We start from the raw sequence: 23,003 nt of genomic DNA, 5'->3' as shown, positions 1-23,003 counted from the left end.
CTAATTTAGTCATGTGATCAGGAGAAATGTTGGGCTTGTTTTTGGTGCTGATATTTAATAATAGACACTTTATTTGTGAGGTTTTAGGGTGTGTACAGATATTACCAGATTCATAGTGGTGTGTGTGTATATGCAGTTGCAGTGGATAATCCAGATTCGTTTTCCCTTTGTCTTTTCAGAGTTGTCCCCTTTGACCCTCTGGCCTTGCAGCCATCATGAGGGGTCTGCAAGACCTGCGGTGGGACCGACATTGATGTTGACCAGTCCAGGGGAGATGCAGTCTGCATGGGCTGTGGATCGGTCCTGGAGGACAACATCATCGTCTCCGAGGTCACTTTTTCGGAGAGCTCCAGTGGGAAACTATCGGCTGTGGGCCAGTTTGTGGCTGGAGATTGTGAGAGCACACTTACTTAATTATTTACTCACACCCGCTCATTGGAAACCTAGGCCATGGTGGAAATTGACATTTTTATTTTTCTTTCTCACTGCACATAATGTGTCTTTTAATGGCAACATACTTAAACATCATGTGTTCTTTCTTAGATATCTGATTAATAATCTGATTCAGAGGATATATGTTGGAAGTAGATGGCGAGATCTCCCTAAATTCTTACTGGTGGCTCGCAGGCAGGAGAAGGAAAGCTAATTTAACCCAACCCACAATTTATTATCCCTCTGTATCAGGTCACTAGTGTGGTTTATTAAATTACTTTACTAGATCCTGTCAGAACACTTACTGCGGGTCTAGCTGTTCTCAATACAGGTTTTTGAATTGCTGTAAGGCAATAAAACCTTTTTTCATTTTTTTATTGATAGTATTAATCATTGAAAAACTGAATATTTTTCATAAGATGACACTGTGTGCATAAATTTTCCTTTTTAAAAATGTTACTTTAGGATGTAGTGAAAGTAATTATATATAGGTTTTTCATCTTCTAAATGTAAAAATAAAAATGATTATGGCCACCACTTCCCCAATTTGAAAGTGAAGTGATCATTTTTGTGAAACACAGCACATGGTGCATACAACCCAGAAGCCATGAAAGGTGTCCGGGGAGCAGTGTGTGGGGACGGTGCTTTGCTCAGTGTCACCTCATTGGCACCATTGCGTTTCCAGGGATTTGAACCTACAAACCTCTGATGTGCTAGGCCACCACTGCCCCATAAAACATTGACGCAACAACAACCTTTGAACTCTCACAACCGAAAGTGAGAATCAAACCCCTAGTGGGGCTGGCGATGGGGCAAAAAGTCCAGTTCAGTGTTTAATCTGATGCAAGGTTGTGATGTATTATTTTTATTATACACACATAAAAACGACACTCATTTGTTTTTTCTTTTTTTTTTTTTTCTCAACGATTTTTCTGCCATTCCATGGTTGCGATTGGTCATGGGAACAGGTTGAGCTGTAGAGGTGTTTGTTCCCCAGCAGAGGGCGGTGCTCTATCATTTGTAATGCCCCCTTTAGTACCAATGCCTGAAGCGTTTAATATTCCCTTTCAAAAATATTTCAGTATTTTGTCACTGTGTTTATCTGATCAACACTGTTGCATGTAAATGTCTGTAACGTTTTCTTTGTTTTTCTTCGCTGTTACATTTTGGCCTGGTTCTCGTTTCAGCTGCAGGAAATGCCCCTTCCATGGGTTCTGCTTTCTTTGCGGGGACAGGCAAGGAGTCCCGAGCCCAGACTGTGCAAAATGGTGAGCTCATCGCACACCCATTGCAAGTAAAATGATTGATTTGAAGATGAGAGTACTTAAAAAAAAAAAAAAAAAACCATCTTTTTGGCTTTATTTCCTCTTCCAGGTATACATAGCTGCAGAATGTTTATCTGATGTATGTGAGGGTGGTTTTGGTATTCATTTTCATATACCTCTACAGCATCATCAATAGCTTATACCATAAATAAAAATAACCTACACCATAAATAGCACCTGGCCGATTGCTTGCTAATGATTAGTTTGGTGTCATTCGTACTGAATTTATTTATGTCCCCTCATCCACATTCACTAATTACAGGTGAGTCCCCTGGGTCAGTGGTGGGTTAAGTACGTGGGTCAGCTGGTTCACAGGTACCAGGAACCTATTTCTCTTACCGTAGATTCAGCCTGAGCTTATTGGCTGTACTGTACAAAGACTTGGATGAAAAGACTGATTAATATGTCTGTCCGTGGCACTGATGTGAGATGGGACGTCAAATTAAGGGTGGATTTTTAGACTGCAGGACATGACATACACACAAGCTGCTCACATTGTATGTCATGATATTATCATAAATTCTGCAGACTCAACCCTAATAACTGCGTTGGTTCTTTTAAAATACCACAGATTCTGTACAAGATGAGCGCAGAGTTCCAAAAGTGGCTTCTTTTGTACCTACAGCTAGAGAATTCTCAAACCGACCAATTCTCCACTAAATCTGTTTTTACTGCCTGCCTGAAATTTCAATTAAAACAGTGATTTGTTTAGCAGCTGTTGCTAAGTGACTGACTGGTCTCCAGTAACAGCCTCTGTTAGCAGAGCCCTTTAATTATGGGCTGAAGTGATCCTAAAATCCACAGTTCCCAGGGACGTGCATCCTGTAGTCACATGATGTTCAGTTATCTGCGTTCTTTCCCCAGATCTTTCAGATGGGTCACCCCTGGAGGAATGACATCACTTCCTGTGCCTATTAGGATGTCCTCTGGTGCCATACCTTAAATCTCAGACTCTCCGGTCAGATCAGCGACGACGCGCACATCCTAATCTTGCCTCGGCACTGCCTGCTCTCTGCGTGTGGCCCTCGTACCGTCTGTCAGATGTGGCCCTCTTGGTTAAATGTTTGGAAATGTTATTCCTTTGAACAGTTCGTTGTACCAGCCCAGCCAGAAAAAGCCGCAGGGGTCCGTCGCACGACGGTAGTGTGTTTTGTTGTTGTGCTGATGTATAACTCTCGCGACAGATTGGAAGAGAACTTTTCTTTTAATGACGTGTTCAAGGAGTGGCCGTCGCGTGGTTTGGTAAGGGGGTCTCTTTGTGGCGACACATTGCGATTCTTACTGTGTTGCAGTGTGTGTGTGTGTGTAGTTAACATGACTGAAGACTGTCTGTGTGGAGATTCATTCTGTCTGAGGTCATCAAATTAGAAAGCGGTTTTGAGAGATTTTCCCATCTGCAAATACCCTAAGATGCGTCTTCAAATGCACACACACACACACACACACACACGCACGAGCACGCACACACACTCACGCACTCACTCAGACCTTGTGTATTAGTTGTTGGGATAAACGGCTGTCTGATGTGGCCTGTTTCTTCCCCTCCCTTCCCACATTAAATGTGAACTTGGTTGAGGAAATGTGAGAAAATATGAACGGGGTTACTTGATTACTGTGGAGTTCTGGTACGTGCCCACGCACAACGTTTAGTTTCATCACGCCAATAGAATGGTAGGATGAATAATGTTGATTGTGTATGTGTGTTTTGTGTCTGTCTGTCCAGCAAGACGACAAATAAACCAACTGGGCCGGCAGCTGCAGATGAACCAGCACTGCTTGGACACGGCCTTAAACTTCTACAAGATGGCGCTGTCCAAACGTCTGACTTTTGGCCGCAAGTCGGCACACGTCATCGCCAGCCTGCCTCTACATGGTGTGTCGAACGGAGGGGACCCCACGTATCCTTTCCGAATGGATTTATTACGGCTCCAGGGCAAGCTTTTACTTGCTGCACAAGTCTTTTTGATGGAGGAAGAAAAATGTACACCGTGAATGTAAATGTGCATATCTGATGAATGGTCGGTGTGTATAACTAGACTGGCGGACAGCTGTCATTGTCCCCAATGGACTTGGTCGGACCAGAGCAACTCCACCTTCACCAACTGGGAAAGCGGACAGCCGGACAACGCAGGCTGTACTGCTGCGTCTTTCACGAACTCTGGCCAATGGGCTGAAGAAAACTGCGGCAGCAGCCTGCCGTTCATCTGCTATGATAATTCATTTATTTATTTTTTACAATGGATATAATGGATGTGTGTTGTGTGTCTCCTCTCATTTATGTAGAATGTTTCCTTCTGTAGATTCTTTAATGTATGTGGGCTGCAAGTAAAATTCACCTCCAGCACAGACTAACATGGTCTGAAATTGAACAAACTGTCGTAAATCAGGTAAGAGCATACAAAGACCAATTTTCATACCCATAGAAAGCAACTTTCATCAACAGCATTCTGTGGTGTTAACATAACAATATATATTTTTTATTGGTCTTTTCAGCTTTATGAAGAGTTTGTTAAACATGGACTGCCCGGCAACATTAAACTGCAGCTAAAAAATGTACAAAGAACACAGAACTAGATTTCTGTCTGAGTATTGGGGATGTGGGGAGCTCAGCACATCATAACACAAGTTTTTATCAAGTGCAAAATTGTGTTGGTTGTTGTAAACTACTACCAGGGTGGTAGTAGCCTAGTGGGTAACACACTCGCCTATGAACCAGAAGAACCAGGTTCAATCCCACTTACTACCATTGTGTCCCTGAGCAAGACACTTAACCCTAAATTGCTCCAGGGAGACTGTCCCTGTAACTACTGATTGTAAGTCGCTCTGGATAAGGGCAGTCTGATCAATGCCTGTAAAATAAATGTAAACAACAAGTTATAATATTGCATTGTGTTTTATATTCTCATGGGAATGATTCTATGTTCATAATTCCTCTAAACAACAAAATAAATCATGTTTTTATGACCGGAATGTATGAGTAACTTGGGAAACTCCTTTTCAATAACCACTTATATCCATGTTTTTATCACTCAGGGTCTGACATTACCATTGTTTGGAGAGGTAAAATCACATAAAATGTTGAAGAGCTGTGGTTTCATAGTGATAGTTAAAAGATCTCCACACACTATGCAACAAGAACTAAACATCTGTGTGGACGTGATGGATGAAGGTCAAGTGGACTGATGTGTACAGAATCTACAACAGAGTGAATAAAAAGATTGTATTCATAGTTGGGGGGTCCTAGTGAACCGGAATTGATCTCCTCATCGATGGTAACTTGAAAGCACGTTGTAAGTCGCTCTGGATAAGGGCGTCTGCCAATGCCGTAAATGTAAATGTGATGTGTCCAGGTTGACCCTGTTCCTGAGCGTGTTAAGATATGAGGTTGATTCAGGTTGGTTGGAGGGGCTGAGTGCAGCATTCTACGTGGCAATAAAACAGACAACCTCAATGTACTGAATAGCCACTAGTTTCCAGCAATGGATGTTTTTCAAGATGCCAGTGCCAGGATACAGTGAAAGAGTAGTTAATGTACACCAAAGGGCTAGATTGTCTACTTCCAGCATGTAAGAGTTTTAATGATAATTCTCATTGACTCATACTCATTATTCGTAACCGCTTAGTCCTCATTCTCTCATGCTTTTGATGGATGGAGGAAACCAGAGAACACAGAGGAAATCCACACTCCGCCACACAAGGTCTGAGCTGGGATTTTGAACACACAACCTTGGAGGTGTGAGGCTACATTGCTAACCTCAGCAGCACCATGCAACCACAATGGCCACAACATATATAAAAAATTAATAATTTGAAGAAATAATCACACTGATCTCACCAGAATAAGAAATTTGAGTGCGAATGAGAGTCGAACAGATGCATGGGTAGGCCCCTACAGAGTGAAGACTTGGTTTGACCCGAGCGACTCCTCCTTCACCAACTGGAGAACCAGATAAAGCAGGTGACGCTCAGCACTGTAGTGCGGGCCTCATTCAGCGACTACCATACAGGTCTGATACAATCCACATGAAGTTGTCTTAATGCGCTGTCCCTAGCATTCTCAGCCGAACTTATGCTGACGAGATCAGTGTAGGTACTTCTGCAATATGTCTCTGCATCTGTCCAGGTCTTACTCACACTGACATAAATATACTGGTCTCCATTCACCTTTATATTTGGTAAAGTCTGTTGAGTAAAGTCAACCCCTTCAGAAAGCCTGGTGTCCTAGCAGGTAAGGAAGTGGCCCCATAATCAGAAGGTTGCCAGTTTGAATGGCGAACAGCCAAGATGCCATTGAGCAAAGCACCGTCCCCACACACTGCTCTCCGGGCGCCTGTCATTTACATTTACAGCATTTATTAGACGCCCTTATCCAGAGTGACTTACAATCAGTAGTTACAGGGACAGTCCCCCCGTGGAGCAACTTAGGGTTAAGTGTCTTGCTCAGGGACACAATGGTAGTAAGTGGGATTTGAACCTGGGTCTTCTGGTTCATAGGCGAGTGTGTTACCCACTAGGCTACTACCACCACTCCACAGTCATGGATGCCCACTGCTCACCAAGGGTGATGGTTAAAAGCAGAGAACATATTTTGTTGTGTCACCGTGTGCTATGCTGCAGTGTTTCACAATAACAATCACTTCAATTTTCAATGTAATGTATGGAATACACAGTAAAAAAGCAAATACTTGCATCTGGAAAGTATTCACTTTTCCACATTTTGTTATGTTGCAAACTTATTCCAAAATGTATTAAATAATTTTTCCCTCTCACATTTCTACACACTCAACACACCCTAATGACAACATGAAAAAAGTTTACTTAAAGTTTAAGCAAATTTATTAAAAGAAAAAAATGAGAAAGCACAAGTATTCACAGGCCTTTACCATGAAGCTCAAAATTGAGCCCCGATGCCCCCTGGAGGCACCGAGCTTAGTTGGAGTCCACATGAGGAGAAATCTCTTGATTGGGACATGATTTTAAAGGCACACACCTGTTATATAAGGTCCCAGTTGAAGTTCCTACCTAGAGAACAAAACAATGCATGAAGTCATAGGAATTGTCTAACGCACAAATCTGGGGAACGTTGCAGAAAAATGGCTCTGCTTTGATGGTCCCAATGAGCACAGTGGCCTCCATCATCCATAAGTGGATACATTTCAAACCACCAGATGTCTACCTAGAGCTGGCCCGCCACCTAAACTGAGCAATCAGGGAAGAAGGTCCTTAGTCAAGGACATGACCAAAAGCCCAAAGGTCACTCTGTCAGAGGTCCTCTGTGGACAGAGGAGAACCTTCTTGTACAACCATCTCTGCAGCAATCCACAGCAGGCCTGTATGGTAGAGTGGCCACACGGAAGCCATGTCTTAGCACATTTACATTTACGTTTAAGGCATTGGCAGACGCCCTTATCCAGAGCGACTAACAACGTGCTTTCAAGTTACCATCGATGAAGTGATCAGTTCTAGTTCATTAGGACCCTCAACTATGAATACAATATTTTTATTTACTCTTGTTGTAGATTCTGTACATAAGAACATTACAAGTTACTAACTATTCTCTAAAGAGGAAGGTCTTGAGCTTCTTTTTACCTTTAGCGATGGAGCGACCATGCGAGCAGTACTGGAGGCTCGGAGTATACGAGATGCAGTGCGAGGTGTAATAAGGGCTGTGAGGTAGGATAAGGTAGAATCCCATGTTTGTTCTGCAACAGACAAAGGAGGATGATTGAGTCTTTTCAGGGCAAAACTAAAATTAAACAAAAATAGAGAAAAATAACAGAAAAGAGACAAACATAAAGAACATGAAAGAAAAAAAAATATTTCGAATGAAACATTTTTCATTCTGCAAAAAAAAGCTGAGGCTTAAAAATAAACCAGGTGCTCAAAAATAGCTTAGAAGATACGCCAACTACAACCAGACTTGTAATTAGTAGGTAAGTAGCCTAGTGGGTAAAACACTCGCCTGTGAACCAAAAATCCACTTACTACCAACAGATAGATAAAAATGAAAAACAACAATGTTGAGGGGCAAACCATTAATTTCACCCTGGCCAGGGTTCGAACCTGGTATTTTCCACCATGAAGGTGAATGTGTTACCAATACACCACCAGGGATTTGTATTTGGTTTGCCAATTCATACTGGTTCACAGAACAACCAGTAGTTTGACTAAATTTAACTGCCAAATTACAGTTATTACAAGTCACAAATTTGAAATAATAAAAAAATAATTACTAGATAGTAGAAAAATGTCTGAAATAATGTTTTGATTGTGGGAAACCGGAGTACCGGAGAAAAACCCACGTGAACACGGGCCAGCGCATGCAAACTCCACACAGAAAGAACCTGGGCCAGGACTAGAACCCAGCTTCTTTCTATAAGGCAGCAGCTCCATATGAGACACCCCCTAGGCCATATATCAAGTAAACGTGTTGTATGTGCGAGGTTTGTGTGTAGATGTGTGAGGAATATATGGTGTATGTATGAGGTTTGTGTGTAGATGTGTGAGGAAGGTAGTGTATGTTCCAACTTTTCCTGATATATGGCCTACGGGTGGCTCATATCTCCAAGCACTGTACTACCGTGTCACTAGAACTACACACGTAAAACACACAGACATCATATCAATTACAAGTCCTGTCTAGACTAATTACCCAATTACTACATATAACTAAATAGTATAACCTACACTTACTACATATTACTAAATAAGTATTACTACCTAACTTATTACATATTACTTCACTTACCTCTCACTTACTTACCATTAATTAGGCCAGATGTACGGGTAGTGCCAGCGGTCAGCCAGTACGCTGCAGTCTACCCCATTACGGGTGATCCTGGCCGCCTCCTCTCGCTGCCGCTGAGCCTCTCTCTTCATTGCTTCTCGCTCTGATGTTGTGGTGGACGTCATGAGGCGAGAATGCGGCTTCTTCCAAGATGGAAGGCACACAGCACTCGGTGGATTCGGCTTTTCCTGAGTGCTGAAGAGACGGACCAACTTGTCCCGGGGCAGCTGGGTCCAGGGGGTGGTCGGGTCTGGCTGCATCCTGGGGGCCTTCATGCCTGCCTCTGGTAAACTGCTCACAGCGGTGACAGGCAGAGGCAGCACAGTGGACGTTCCAGGCTGGGGTCTTCCGTATGGACAGCTCATCTGGTTCCTCCCGGCCAAGGTGTCTGGTCTGGTCCTCTTGGCTACAGTGTAGGGGACAGGCGGCTTGGCTACAGTACCTGTCAGGGGCAGCTTGGTCAGCGTTTTGACCTGTGATGGACCGGCCTTGGGGTGTCGCTGGGGCTTCCTGGCTGCAGGATATTGCTGCACCTTCTTCTGCCTTTTTGACGGTTGGGGCATTGGCTCAATTAGAATGGCTAAACCTTCAAAAGAATAACAAGATTTACCATGAGTGTAAAGACTACAACAGTAACACGTACAACTTATTTAACAAGATAACTGGGAATTATTTGCTTGTTGAAATGGTCATTAACTTTAAAACTATGCAGATTCTGAAATCTTCACACTAATTATGATTCATGTTGGGATATAAAGTATAAAATGTCTCCCTCAGTCATGTGCAGATCACAAAACATGCATAGATTTCTATTTTCTTTTCCTCTTGTGCCCTCTGCCGAATTAATTATGCCTGAGGCAGTGGTGGCCTAGCGGGTAAAGAAGCAAACCCGTGTTCACTAAGGGTGATGGATAAAAGCAGAGGACACATTTTGTTGTGTCACCATGTGCGGTGCTGCAGTGTATCACAATGACAATCGCCTCACTTTCACAAAACTCAACTGTAAATTAAGGGATAGGTGGTTTTTATCATTAATTTGTTCAAGAAAACACCAGAAAAAAACATTCAAAGTTTTACCCTCAGTCGGTTTAGCACAGGCCCGAGAACCCAGTAGATACGCAGCCGCGCACCGTTGAACTGGGCCTGGACCGGCCGTCGTCTTCCTGCTGCTGTCAGATCCTGGATGTCCTGGTCCTCCTTGCTGCTCTCTCATGGTCTCCTTTCTCTTCATTGATTCTCGCTCTGATGTCGAGCTGGACAACATGAGACAAGAATGTGGTTTCCTCCAAGATGGCACACGGCACTCAGTGGATTTGGCTTTTCCTGAGTGCTGAAGAGATGGACTAACTTGTCCTGGGGCAGCTGCATCCTGGGGACCTTCATGCCTGCCTCTGATGAACTGGTCACAGCGGTGACAGGCAGAGGCAGCACAGTGGACGTTCCAGGCTGGGGTCTTCCGTATGGACAGCTTGTCTGGTTCCTCCTGGACAAGGTGTCTGGTCTGGTCCTCTTGGGTACAGTGTAGGGGACAGGTGACTTGGCTGTGGTACCCGTCAGGGGCAGCTTTGTCAGCACGTTGACCCGTGATGGACCAGCCTTGAAGTGTCGCTGGGGCTTTCTGGCTGCAGGATATTTCTGCACCTTCTTCTGCCCTTTTGATGGTAGGGGCATTGGCTCAATTAGAATAGCCAAACCTTTAACAGAGACAATAACAAGATTTACCACAAGTGTAAAGACTACAACAGTAACATGTAAGACTTAGTTAACAAGATAACTGGGAAATATTTGCTTCTTAAAATAGTCGTTAACTTTAAAACTGTGCAGATTCATAAATCTTCACATTAATTATGATTCAAATTGGGATGTATAGTATAAAATGTCTTCCTCAGTCATGTGCAGATCACAAAACATGCATACATTTCTATTTTAACTTTTCCTCTTGTGCCCTCTGCCGAATAATTATGCCTGAGCAGTGGTGGCCTAGCGGGTAAAGAAGCAAACCCGTGTTCACTAAGGGTGATGGATAAAAGCAGAGGACACATTTCGTTGTGTCACCATGTGTGGTGCTGCAGTGTATCACAATGACAATCACCTCACTTTCACAAAACTCAACTGTAAATTAAGGGATAGGTGGTTTTATCATTAATTTGTTCAAGAAAACACCAGAAAAAACATGCAAAATTTTACCCTCAGTCGGTTTAGCACAGGCCCGAGAACCCAGTAGATATGCAGCCGCACACCGCTGAACTGGGCCTGGACCAACCGTCGTCTTCCCGCTGCTGTCGGATCCTGGATGTCCTGGTCCTCCTCGCTGCTCTCTCACGGTCTCCATCCTGATGAATCTCTCAATCTGGGAAATCTCAATCTGCTCACTTTGCTCAGCTTCTATTTCTGTTTAAATTAAAACACAAACGACACGTCACTGACCGGAGTGCGACGCTTTTTTAAAGTTCTTTAGTCACCACGTGATTTGTAGTGAGATCTAGAAACACTGAATTCATCTTCCTGAGCAGTAAAAGTACACGGGCAAACACAGCAAACGACAGCCACATAACCAGACAACAAAATTATTTTATTTATTCTGTTACTCACTCAAAACACCAAGTAGACTTTCCCCGTTTTTCAAAATTATGACGGCGAAGCAGCCAAATATGCAAATGAACCGCGAATTCGCAGAAATACATAAATAAATGAGAATATCTGCGCGAATAGTCGACTGAGAGTCTGTTGCTGCGAGTATAAGCCTATTCGCTGTGGAAATCGCAGCTAAACCGATGTCGGCTGGATAAACGGAGACTATTTTAATTAGTAAAACATGGCGCCGGTCCCGCGCTGAAGGGTTAGAGGCCACAAACCAGCTGGTCAACGCAAAAACATCATTTTACTCTTTACTCACCAAAAACGATGTCGCTCCTCTCGGTCGCTTTACAGCTCTGAGGATCAACAAACTCCGTTTCCATGACAACGACGTTCTCGTCCGACGCGACGTGCGGCGCCGCGCGATTCTAAAATTAAACACGGAGGCGTTCATAAAATGCGACTTAAATAAGTAAATAAGGATTTTATGTTGGTAATTTGATGAAGCTGCATTAAATGACAAATAAGCAGTAGTACATGCAGTTAAATACTAAATACTAGTAATAAATAAACTTGTTGTTAAGTCCAGTTTTCCTACTGTGAGAACAACTCGGACGGCCAGTAATTGCTAGACAGGGTAGAAGCTATTTCGACTCGTGCACGCAGTGTTTCCTTAATATATGTATTAATATATTTATTTTCAATAATGCCATTTATTTTGATCAGGAAAATGTGAGGCCACCTCAATCTCTACCGTCTGTACAGGGGAGCTCACCGATGGAACTATTTTACCTGCTCATGCCCCTCTAAGTGTTTCCTAAACCTTTTTATTCTCCCTCTTCACTTATTTCTGCATTGTGCTGCTCTCTGAAAGCCGCTGTTTTCTCCTGTTTGCGCGTCTGAAGTGACAGCGTTAACCACGCCCACTTGTCGCGCTGAACCCCGCGACAAGAAGTGCTGTGTAACACCGTGACGTGTGACTCTAGTGGCGCTGTGTCATTATGCGCTTTTTACGTGACGCTCCTCTCTTCACCTTTTCGTGGCGTGTGTGGTAGAAGCCAAGTGGGAAACACGCTCGCCTACAAACCAGAAGACCCAGGTTCAAATCCCACTTAGTGTCTCCAGGAGGACTGTCCCTCTAACTACTGGTTGTAAGTTCCTCTGGATCAGGGCGTCTGATAAATGCTGTAAATGTAAAATGGCGCCAGCATTCGCGTTGCGCATTTTATCATGTTAATTTCATTTTCATAGTGTTGTCCGAGGACCTTTTATAATGCATTGTTTATACTATTGTTTTGTGCTCAGAATGTACTCATATTTTGAGAAATATGTGAAATTTTAATTTCTCAGAATTTTTCTGAGACTTCAGTCTCTGATTTGTAGATTTTGTGGGGTCACGAGATACAATGGCTGCTGTCAGAAACTGTCACCCTACCTGCAGCAGGAGCAGAACACTCCAGTTAGTCATGATTTTTATTTCTACAAGTATGACATCTGAATATGTTTTGGTCCCCCAGTTTCTGTTTCGTTCTTATTTTCTGTGGGGTCACAATATATGAGGCTGCTGTCGCAAAATGTGACCCCCTTCCCTTGCAAGAGGGTCACCTGAACATCTAATGTGAGCTGAGCGCAGTGACACCTTGCTGGTTTATGGATATTAACCTTTGACGTTCCAGTCATAATTGCACATATATAAATGATGGGCTGTTTTTTATGTTATGAAATAAGACATCCACATTGTTTTGTGTTTATTTATTGCTTGAGTAATATTAAATATGAATGGAGGATGAATGCCTCTGGAAAAATAAATAAAACTAAACAAAAAAATCTTATGCCTCTTTTTTCTATTTGTAGCTGTGGCACTTAATACTGTCGGTAGGGGGCGCACAGGAACCCCCACAACTAGTCTCCTTAACCCCATCTACAGCCCGGCTCCTTGCTGCAGCGTGCATATCACCATGGTAACCAGATGCTTGCTGTTTCCGGTGCGTGGCGCCGCCTGCTACTGAACACCTTCCACATACCTGCCGTGCTGCATGAGCATCAACATGGCAAACAGAAGTTGTTCCAGATCAGCTCTGCGCCTGCCCTGTTTTCATGATGCTCTGCGTGCACGTATATTCGCCCCACAGTCTGCTTCCAGCTCCAGCCTCATGCAAGTGAACGCGCCCCCTGGCTCGGCCTTGACAGCATGAACGAACCACAATGTTTTTTTTTTGTTTTTCCAAAGCACTGAGAATTTTCAACTCAAGGATCATGAGAGTATGTTCAAATTTTATGTATAATCAGTAAATATTTTTATAAAAATCATCAAATAAGTGAAAAGGGAACAAACAACATATGTACAGTTCCATTTGATACAAGACTATTCTTGTGGTGCATAATATGTTTTGCACAGATTTTACTTTGTGTGAAACTTCAAAAACAGTTATTCTCTGCTGTGGAATAAAAGTGTACGTTGCATTTTTGCACATAACTTTGAATATTCCTGTGAATCTAGGAACCCTGCACTTTCCCTTTTTTATTATTACATTATTGGCCAGTGTGAAGTATTGGTCATGTGGACATCTTGGTTTGGAATGGGAGCCGTGGGCCCTTGTTTCCTCCTCCATCTCCTGTAATTGTTGAGAAATCCCACCACTGGTTCATACTGTCTTCCTGGCATTTTGAATTTCACAATCTGGTGGAGGGATGTATAGCCATGCAGGATGCAATAGAGAGCCATCTGAGTGACGTGTTCCCTGGAGTCTGAGAGAATTCATCTTCATTATCACTGGTATCTGTTTCAAAAATAAAGTTAAAGTAAGTAAAATTGCAACAAAGGCATCAGAAAAAAAACAGCTTGATATTACACATCAAATTTGATTGCTGCATGTTTTTAAATATGTGAATTTTGACTTGAGACGGGGTAGAGATACATTCTGGTATTTTTTTGGTGAACACAGAAACACATCAGTATATCTGTCAAAAGGAAGGAATGTGCTTTTTAATGTATAAAGTAATTAACTTTGCTTAATTCCACTTTAGATTGTAAATCTGGAAGCTGAATTTTACTAGCCCATGATGGAGTATGATGGATTTACACTCTGACAACTGCCCTACTTTTAACTATAATTCAACATGTGCTCAAGCAGGTAAGATTTTTTAGCGGGTTCAACTAAGCACTCATTAGACGAAGTGTATGGTTGTTTTTCAGTTCAAAGAAATTCTGATGACACTGAAGTGCTGAATTCAGAAGGGCTTATGACTTACAGACTTTCTTACCCCAAAACACTGCAGCACAGCACACGTTTACACAATGAAATGTATCTCTGCTTTTAACCATCACACTTGGTGAGCAGTGGGCAGCCATGACAGACACCCGGGGAGCAGTGTGTGGGGACAGTCCTTTGCACAGTGGCACTTCAGTGGCACCTAGGCGGTTCGGGATTCGAACCGGTAACCTTCTGATTACGGGGCCGCTTCCTTAACCACTAGGCAGAATAAATGGATCTGTGTTCATAGCGTTCCACTCGGGACAGTATTAAAACAATAAATTATTTTAATTGAATAATCACCTACAGGGTACGGGGTTAATGCAGAGGACACATTTCATTGTGTGCATGTTTGCTGTGCATGCTGTGTATCACAATGACAAAAAAACAAATGCTTTTCACTTCACTGACTATTATAAAACCCTTTTTAATAATCTTAGTACTGCACTGAAAGAAGAAGCGATTAAATTGGCCTTCATCACACAGCAGATGAGGGTTTGACTACATCGTTATTTCAAAATTGTCAATAACTATTTATTATCCTCCCAGTAATTTTTCTATACTTTCCGTGCTCATCAGACAGCGAGGATGAAAGCATCTCCCAATTTCCTTTTTAAAAAACTGATGCCATTTCCAAAGTCTGGTGGTTTGTGCAACACTGGAAGGAGGAAACGGGACCATCTGTGACCCCCTGTATAAATGTCATTCAAGAATGGTTCTACACGCAGATAATAAACAGTTACTACAACTGCCAACATAGATCATGTAATACCAACAGAACTAATGTACTGAATTACTAACTAGTTAACTTCCCCAACATTCCAAATTAACTAACTCAAAGCTGCATTACCATAGAGCAGTGGTCTCAAACTATTTAGAATTATTTTAAACGGTGTAATCACATAAAACTTTTTTTGTATCTTTGTTTGTATGTTTACCCGTGTAACAGCATTCCACTGCCTTCAACATGCAATAACTCCCCCAAATTCTACCTATGAAGAATAAAGATATATTAATGAAGGGGACAACATCACTCACTCAGAGATGCAAAGTCGGGGTGACGACGCGCAGCTTGGTAAACATGGAACTTGGTGAGTTTAAAACTGTCTAGGACGCCACGTACACTACCGCCATCATCCTCACGTCTCGGCCGCAGTCAGAGCCAGAAGCCACGACTCTGCTGTAAACTGCCGTAAAGCGCCAAAAGACGCCCCGTTGGTAGAGAGATATTGATCCTGGTCGTAAACCTGTGTAATAGCAGCGACGGTCGAACTCCCACATTCTGATCCTTTTTTGCCAAGTAGCCGAAAAAAAACATTTCATTAGGCGCACTTTAAAATGAGCCCTTAAGGTACATGTGTCAAACTCGCTGACCGCGGGTCACATCACGCGAGATTACTTTATATAGATCTATTATCAAGGCTCGGCGATATGAAGCGCTGATTACACTTAAACTACAGATCCCAAAATGCCGTGCGCTCGTTTCTGAGCGCCTATTCATTAATCAACATTAGATGTAATTAATACCTAATTGTCAAATCAAATTAAGTACAATTCAAAACATTGACAATATTTATTGCCACAATACAACAGAACTGAACATGTATGACTGCTGATTATGTATGTTTTATAGTTTACGAAATAAGAGTAGGGCTAACTAAAATGTAAAAATTGTGCATTTTTAAACAAAGTTCTGAACTTTTCTGTGTCACATTTTGACTCAGCAGACTCAGGGTGGTAGTAGCCTAGTGGGATCACACTTGCCTATGAACCAGAGATTGGATAGAACCAGGGGTTGAACCAGGTTCAAATCCCACTTAATACCATTGTGTCCCTGTGCAAGACACTCAGGGCGACTGTCCCTGTAACTACTGATTGTAAGTTGTTCTGTATAAGGGCGTCTGATAATTGATGTAAATAAAAGTGTCTTAACCACTTTTATAGAAAATAAACCTTCCTCTTTTTTATTCAACCCCCCTGCTTTTTTCAGTGAGAGAATCGAGCTCTAGCTTGTCCTGCCAGGATTTTAAACCTGGGCTTGAATGGGCCATTCTCATACACATGTGGAGGTGCTCGTTCATGAGCTTGGAACAATATTTAGTTTTAATTATTTTCAATGTCGAGAAAGCTGACACCCTGCCTTTGCTGAGCCATCTCACATTATTGTGCAGATCATCATCATCGACTTCTCTGAGGAATTCTCAATGTGATACTGATAGGAAGAAGATGCCCAAAGAAAACTGATCATTTTCATCATTGTATTCATCACCTCAGCATGATTGATAAATGATGCAATGGTAAGATGCCAGTTCAGAATTGTCTTCTTCCAGTCTCGCTACAGCTCATTTCTCTCTCCCTATCATAGCAGGGGCTCCATCTGCAGTTATTAAAATCACTTTTTTTTGCACTAGTCCTCTCTTTGTTAACAGCTCCTTAACAGCCAGGTAGATGTCTTCTGGTCTGAAGTGAGGTGAGCCCTAAAAGATCTTCACAGAAGTCTTTGTGGTCTGTGTTGAAATACCCAGCAGACTAACAGCTGAGCATCATCACACAAGTCAGTGGACTCATCCACAGATAAACCTTCAAATGGTGCCATGGCTTCATCTAGCTGGTTTAGCACATCCTGAGACAGTGTTTCCCCTTTCTTTGTGGCAGAAGATGCTAACAACGGTATCTGCTTTATTATTTATTTATTATCTGCTCTGGTTTCCCATCAAGTAACGTTTCAGCTACTGCACTCATGCACTCTTTGACAACCTCTCCATCAGTAAATGGCTTTTGTGTTGAACACTCATGAGCACATTGTTGGGCAGTGAATGTGTGACTCAGGATCCTGGTGGATTGGGCGTATTGGATTCTGAGACTGCTTATTTTTGGTGATCTCACTTCAGATTTGAGTGGGTATGCTTCCATTATGTCTCATAATGGTTTTTCAAATTGGCACTTTTAATAAGTTCCACGGTTTCTAAACAGATGAGACACACTTGCTCATAAGAACAAATTTATTTATGATAAACATGGACATTTCCATACAATATAAAAAGGGTTTAAAAGCTTTGAGCCACTGAAATCTAATTTATTTAGGGTAAAGGAGAACATGTAGAACACTATTTTCACTGTAGAATTCACATGGGAACTTTGCTCTAATGCACATTAATATGTACACAATTAATATGTACAACAGTTTATTAATATGTACAATTCCATGTAATATAAATAGGAAATAGGGTTTAAACATTTTGACAACTGTTTATGGATGACCTTACTATATAACATCGGAACCAGGGCGAGAGGGAAATCTTGCAAGGCCTTGAGAAACTGGTCACCTGGGCAAGGATATGCATATGGGAAAGTTCCAAGGCAAATTCTACAGTGAAAACAGTGTTGGGCCAGGCAGGTAACATTTGATATTATTTCTACACATCCTATTTTACCCTAAACAGTGGCCCAAAACTTTTAAACCCTATTTATTCTATTGCGGTCTCATGCTGAAGTAAAGAAGTCTGTTCACCCGGATGAGATCAATCAGAATACATGGATCTCTGTTCATAGTGTTCCATTGTGTCCTCTAATGCCCGGGCAGTACCTCCTAAATTAAGAAGTAGTTTTAATTGAGTCATATCCGATACAAACGTATTGTTGGTGTACGGGTCGCCAGCTGCAGGAGCAGGTAGGCCCGCAGGATGTGGTCTTTCTGCAGGCTGGTCCTGAGGAATTGCAATACACGCTCCGGCCACAGGGTGGCGCACATGGGGCGCTGTGGTCGGTCGAGCGCCGTCTGTTTCTCCAGCGCCCGAACAGACACGCGAGTCTCCGGTTCCGTGTTTGAATCCTGCAGGTAAACAGGTTGGTAATGTTGCCTGGAAGATCTTCGTGGACTGGGGCCTTTCTCTGCCATTAAATCCGCCGTTTACATATCTCTGATATTATCATCGCAGTGGAACACGTAAAGAGAGACTTACAGGTCACACACGGACTCATATGACACAACAGGTATTATACAGGCAAGGTTACAGGAAGGAGGACGCCGACAGAGTTCTACCGCTGCACACACTTGCATGTAATGAAAGACGTCAGCACGCTCAAAAGTTCTCTGCAATCATAAGCAGAGGACCGTACCATAGCATATAACCAATAAGTAAACTAAATTCCAACTGCTTACATGTTCCCTCTACATCGACACATTATACAACTATACTTTTAAAACGGGCCATGCAAACACGTCATTCTAAGTAAATATGACTTATTGGTATGTAAAAAAAAGAGACCCCCCCACGCAGTCCATTTTGGTTTCGTCTGACCTGAGAAGACGACACGTGCGCAGCTGGCTTCATGTGTTATTGGTGCGGTCGCTTGCCGGCGTGTGTCATATAAACGACTCGGGGTTGTAAATGTCATCTCTGCCAATCAAATGAGTTTGTCTGTGCCTTGACGTCACAAAACAGCACCAGATAAAGAAGAGTTTTCCCAAATCGACTGGAAATCTGACCACGAGCGAGCCGCGCGCGGTTTTGGGAAATCTACCATCCAGGTAGCAGCTCCGTTTTCAGTAACTGTCGTGTCGTTCATGTGCGCGGATTAGCAGAAGATCGGAACGTAACCGCGCCGGTGTTCGGATTGTTCGCCTGCGGGGTGCGGTCCTGTTCAGGAAGAAATATCCCGGCACATAACCTCGTGGACCCGGGGCGCCCTGCCACGTGTACCCGCGAGCGTGTTGGTCCCCTGTTGCGTCATGTGCGCGACACGCAGTGACAGGAACAGCCACGTTAATAAGAGGTGCCTGTTGTAATATCGATCATTAAAACAGGCTGATCGGATGTAAGACCCCACGCCTTCGTGTGGGTCACGTGAGCACTGCGCATGTGTGTTTTTTGGGGGGGGTGGAGGGACCTCCTGATTTGTCATGTTTTCGTGTATTAAAAAGATGCATATATGTTATTGCTACCGTAAATGTGTGTTTCCAGACTTTGATCATATGCATGTTTTTAGCACGGGTGGCCTAGCGGCCCTGTAATCACAAGGTTGTGGGTTCGAATCCTGAACAGCCAAGGTGCCACCTAGCAAAGTACCGTCCCCACACACTTCTGCCTGTCATGGCTGCTCACTGCTCACCCGGGTGATGGTTAAAAGCAGAGGACTCATTTTGTTGTGTCACCGTGCTGTTCTGTGCTGCAGTGTTTCACAATGACAATCACTTTCAGTTTCATCTTAATATAATATCAGAACACTAATTTAGTCATGTGATCAGGAGAAATGTTGGACTTGTTTTTGGTGCTGATATTTAATAATAGACACTTTATTTGTGAGGTTTTAGGGTGTACAGATATTACCAGATTCATAGTGGTGTGTGTGTATGCAGTTGCAGTGGATAATCCAGATTCGTTTTCCCTTTGTCTTTTCAGAGTTGTCCCCTTTGACCCTCTGGCCTTGCAGCCATCATGAGGGTCTGCAAGACCTGCGGTGGGACCGACATTGATGTTGACCAGTCCAGGGGAGATGCAGTCTGCATGGGCTGTGGATCGGTCCTGGAGGACAACATCATCGTCTCCGAGGTCACTTTTTCGGAGAGCTCCAGTGGGAAACTATCGGCTGTGGGCCAGTTTGTGGCTGGAGATTGTGAGAGCACACTTACTTAATTATTTACTCACACCCGCTCGTTGGAAACCTAGGCCATGGTGGAAATTGACATTTTTATTTTTCTTTCTCACTGCACATAATGTGTCTTTTAATGGCAACATACTAAAACATCATGTGTTCTTTCTTAGATATCTGATTAATAATCTGATTCAGAGGATATATGTTGGAAGTAGATGGCGAGATCTCCCTAAATTCTTACTGGTGGCTCGCAGGCAGGAGAAGGAAAGCTAATTTAACCCAACCCACAATTTATTATCCCTCCGTATCAGGTCACTAGTGTGGTTTATTAAATTACTTTTACTAGATCCTGTCAGTACACTTACTGCGGGTCTAGCTGTTCTCAATACAGGTTTTTGAATTGCTGTAAGGCAATAAAACCTTTTTTCATTTTTTATTGATAGTATTAATCATTGAAAAACTGAATATTTTTCATAAGATGACACTGTGTGCATAAATTTTCCTTTTTAAAAATTTTACTTTAGGATGTAGTGAAAGTAATTATATATAGGTTTTTCATCTTCTAAATGTAAAAATAAAAATGATTATGGCCACCACTTCCCCAATTTGAAAGTGAAGTGATCATTTTTGTGAAACACAGCACATGGTGCATACAACCCAGAAGCCATGAAAGGTGTCTGGGGAGCAGTGTGTGGGGACGGTGCTTTGCTCAGTGTCACCTCATTGGCACCATTGCGTTTCAGGGATTTGAACCTACAAACCTCTGATGTGCTAGGCCACCACTGCCCCATAAAACATTGACGCAACAACAACCTTTGAACTCTCACACCGAAAGTGAGAATCAAACCCCTAGTGGGCTGGCGATGGGGCAAAAAGTCCAGTTCAGTGTTTAATCTGATGCAAGGTTGTGATGTATTATTTTTATTATACACATATAAACGACACTCATTTGTTTTTTTTTTTCTTTTTTTTTTTTCTCAACGATTTTCTGCCATTTCCATGGTTGCGATTGGTCATGGGAACAGGTTGAGCTGTAGAGGTGTTTGTTCCCCAGCAGAGGGCGGTGCTCTATCATTTGTAATGCCCCCTTTAGTACCAATGCCTGAAGCGTTTAATATTCCCTTTCAAAAATATTTCAGTATTTTGTCACTGTGTTTATCTGATCAACACTGTTGCATGTAAATGTCTGTAACGTTTTCTTTGTTTTTCTTGGCTGTTACATTTTGGCCTGGTTCTCGTTTCAGCTGCAGGAAATGCCCCTTCCATGGGTTCTGCTTTTTTTGCGGGGACAGGCAAGGAGTCCCGAGCCCAGACTGTGCAAAATGGTGAGCTCATCGCACACCCATTGCAAGTAAAATGATTGATTTGAAGATGAGAGTACTTAAAAAAAAAAAAAAAAAAACATCTTTTTGGCTTTATTTCCTCTTCCAGGTATACATAGCTGCAGAATGTTTATCTGATGTATGTGAGGGTGGTTTTGGTATTCATTTTCATATACCTCTACAGCATCATCAATAGCTTATGCCATAAATAAAAATAACCTACACCATAAATAGCACCTGGCCGATTGCTTGCTAATGATTAGTTTGGTGTCATTCGTACTGAATTTATTTATGTCCCCTCATCCACATTCACTAATTACAGGTGAGTCCCCTGGGTCAGTGGTGGGTTAAGTACGTGGGTCAGCTGGTTCACAGGTACCAGGAACCTATTTCTCTTACCGTAGATTCAGCCTGAGCTTATTGGCTGTACTGTACAAAGACTTGGATGAAAAGACTGATTAATATGTCTGTCCGTGGCACTGATGTGAGATGGGACGTCAAATTAAGGGTGGATTTTTAGACTGCAGGACATGACATACACACAAGCTGCTCACATTGTATGTCATGATATTATCATAAATTCTGCAGACTCAACCCTAATAACTGCGTTGGTTCTTTTAAAATACCACAGATTCTGTACAAGATGAGCGCAGAGTTCCAAAAGTGGCTTCTTTTGTACCTACAGCTAGAGAATTCTCAAACCGACCAATTCTCCACTAAATCTGTTTTTACTGCCTGCCTGAAATTTCAATTAAAACAGTGATTTGTTTAGCAGCTGTTGCTAAGTGACTGACTGGTCTCCAGTAACAGCCTCTGTTAGCAGAGCCCTTTAATTATGGGCTGAAGTGATCCTAAAATCCACAGTTCCCAGGGACGTGCATCCTGTAGTCACATGATGTTCAGTTATCTGCGTTCTTTCCCCAGATCTTTCAGATGGGTCACCCCTGGAGGAATGACATCACTTCCTGTGCCTATTAGGATGTCCTCTGGTGCCATACCTTAAATCTCAGACTCTCCGGTCAGATCAGCGACGACGCGCACATCCTAATCTTGCCTCGGCACTGCTGCTCTCTGCGTGTGGCCCTCGTACCGTCTGTCAGATGTGGCCCTCTTGGTTAAATGTTTGGAAATGTTATTCCTTTGAACAGTTCGTTTGTACCAGCCCAGCCAGAAAAAGCCGCAGGGGTCCGTCGCACGACGGTAGTGTGTTTTGTTGTTGTGCTGATGTATAACTCTCGCGACAGATTGGAAGAGAACTTTTCTTTTAATGACGTGTTCAAGGAGTGGCCGTCGCGTGGTTTGGTAAGGGGGTCTCTTTGTGGCGACACATTGCGATTCTTACTGTGTTGCAGTGTGTGTGTGTGTAGTTAACATGACTGAAGACTGTCTGTGTGGAGATTCATTCTGTCTGAGGTCATCAAATTAGAAAGCGGTTTTGAGAGATTTTCCCATCTGCAAATACCCTAAGATGCGTCTTCAAATGCACACACACACACACACACACACCACGCACGCACACACACACCACGCACGCACTCAGACCTTGTGTATTAGTTGTTGGGATAAACGGCTGTCTGATGTGGCCTGTTTCTTCTTCCCCCCTTCCCACATTAAATGTGAACTTGGTTGAGGAAATGTGAGAAAATATGAACGGGGTTACTTGATTACTGTGGAGTTCTGGTACGTGCCCACGCACAACGTTTAGTTTCAT

At 42.8% G+C, this 23,003-nt stretch overlaps 2 protein-coding genes and 1 pseudogene across 2 annotated transcripts; 2 read left to right on the top strand and 1 right to left on the bottom strand.

The window, feature by feature from the left end:
* The first annotated feature begins 225 nt into the window (after window positions 1-225).
* LOC114775562 (transcription factor IIIB 90 kDa subunit-like) lies at window positions 226-3,723 on the top strand (annotated as a pseudogene).
* A 4,590-nt stretch (window positions 3,724-8,313) lies between these two features.
* Window positions 8,314-12,011, bottom strand: LOC114775560 (uncharacterized). Its single transcript, XM_028966560.1, has 7 exons — window positions 11,914-12,011; window positions 11,441-11,549; window positions 10,732-10,935; window positions 9,893-10,238; window positions 9,622-9,797; window positions 8,773-9,130; window positions 8,314-8,350 (listed from the first exon to the last, which is right to left on the bottom strand). Exons 2-7 carry the CDS (start codon window positions 11,502-11,504, stop codon window positions 8,314-8,316), a joined length of 1,185 nt encoding a protein of 394 aa, XP_028822393.1. The 5' UTR covers window positions 11,505-11,549; window positions 11,914-12,011.
* Window positions 12,012-18,688: 6,677 nt separating this feature from the next.
* On the top strand, window positions 18,689-22,779 carry LOC114775568 (transcription factor IIIB 90 kDa subunit-like). Its single transcript, XM_028966566.1, has 4 exons — window positions 18,689-18,906; window positions 19,778-19,991; window positions 21,215-21,295; window positions 22,217-22,779. Exons 2-4 carry the CDS (start codon window positions 19,814-19,816, stop codon window positions 22,246-22,248), a joined length of 291 nt encoding a protein of 96 aa, XP_028822399.1. The 5' UTR covers window positions 18,689-18,906; window positions 19,778-19,813; the 3' UTR covers window positions 22,249-22,779.
* The last annotated feature ends 224 nt before the right edge of the window (window positions 22,780-23,003 follow it).

Source organism: Denticeps clupeoides, unplaced genomic scaffold, assembly GCF_900700375.1.
Source record: "Denticeps clupeoides unplaced genomic scaffold, fDenClu1.1, whole genome shotgun sequence".
NCBI classification, from domain to species: domain Eukaryota; kingdom Metazoa; phylum Chordata; class Actinopteri; order Clupeiformes; family Denticipitidae; genus Denticeps; species Denticeps clupeoides.
The sequence above is the reverse complement of the archived record's forward strand: the minus strand, read 5'-3'. Positions and strand labels throughout refer to the sequence as shown.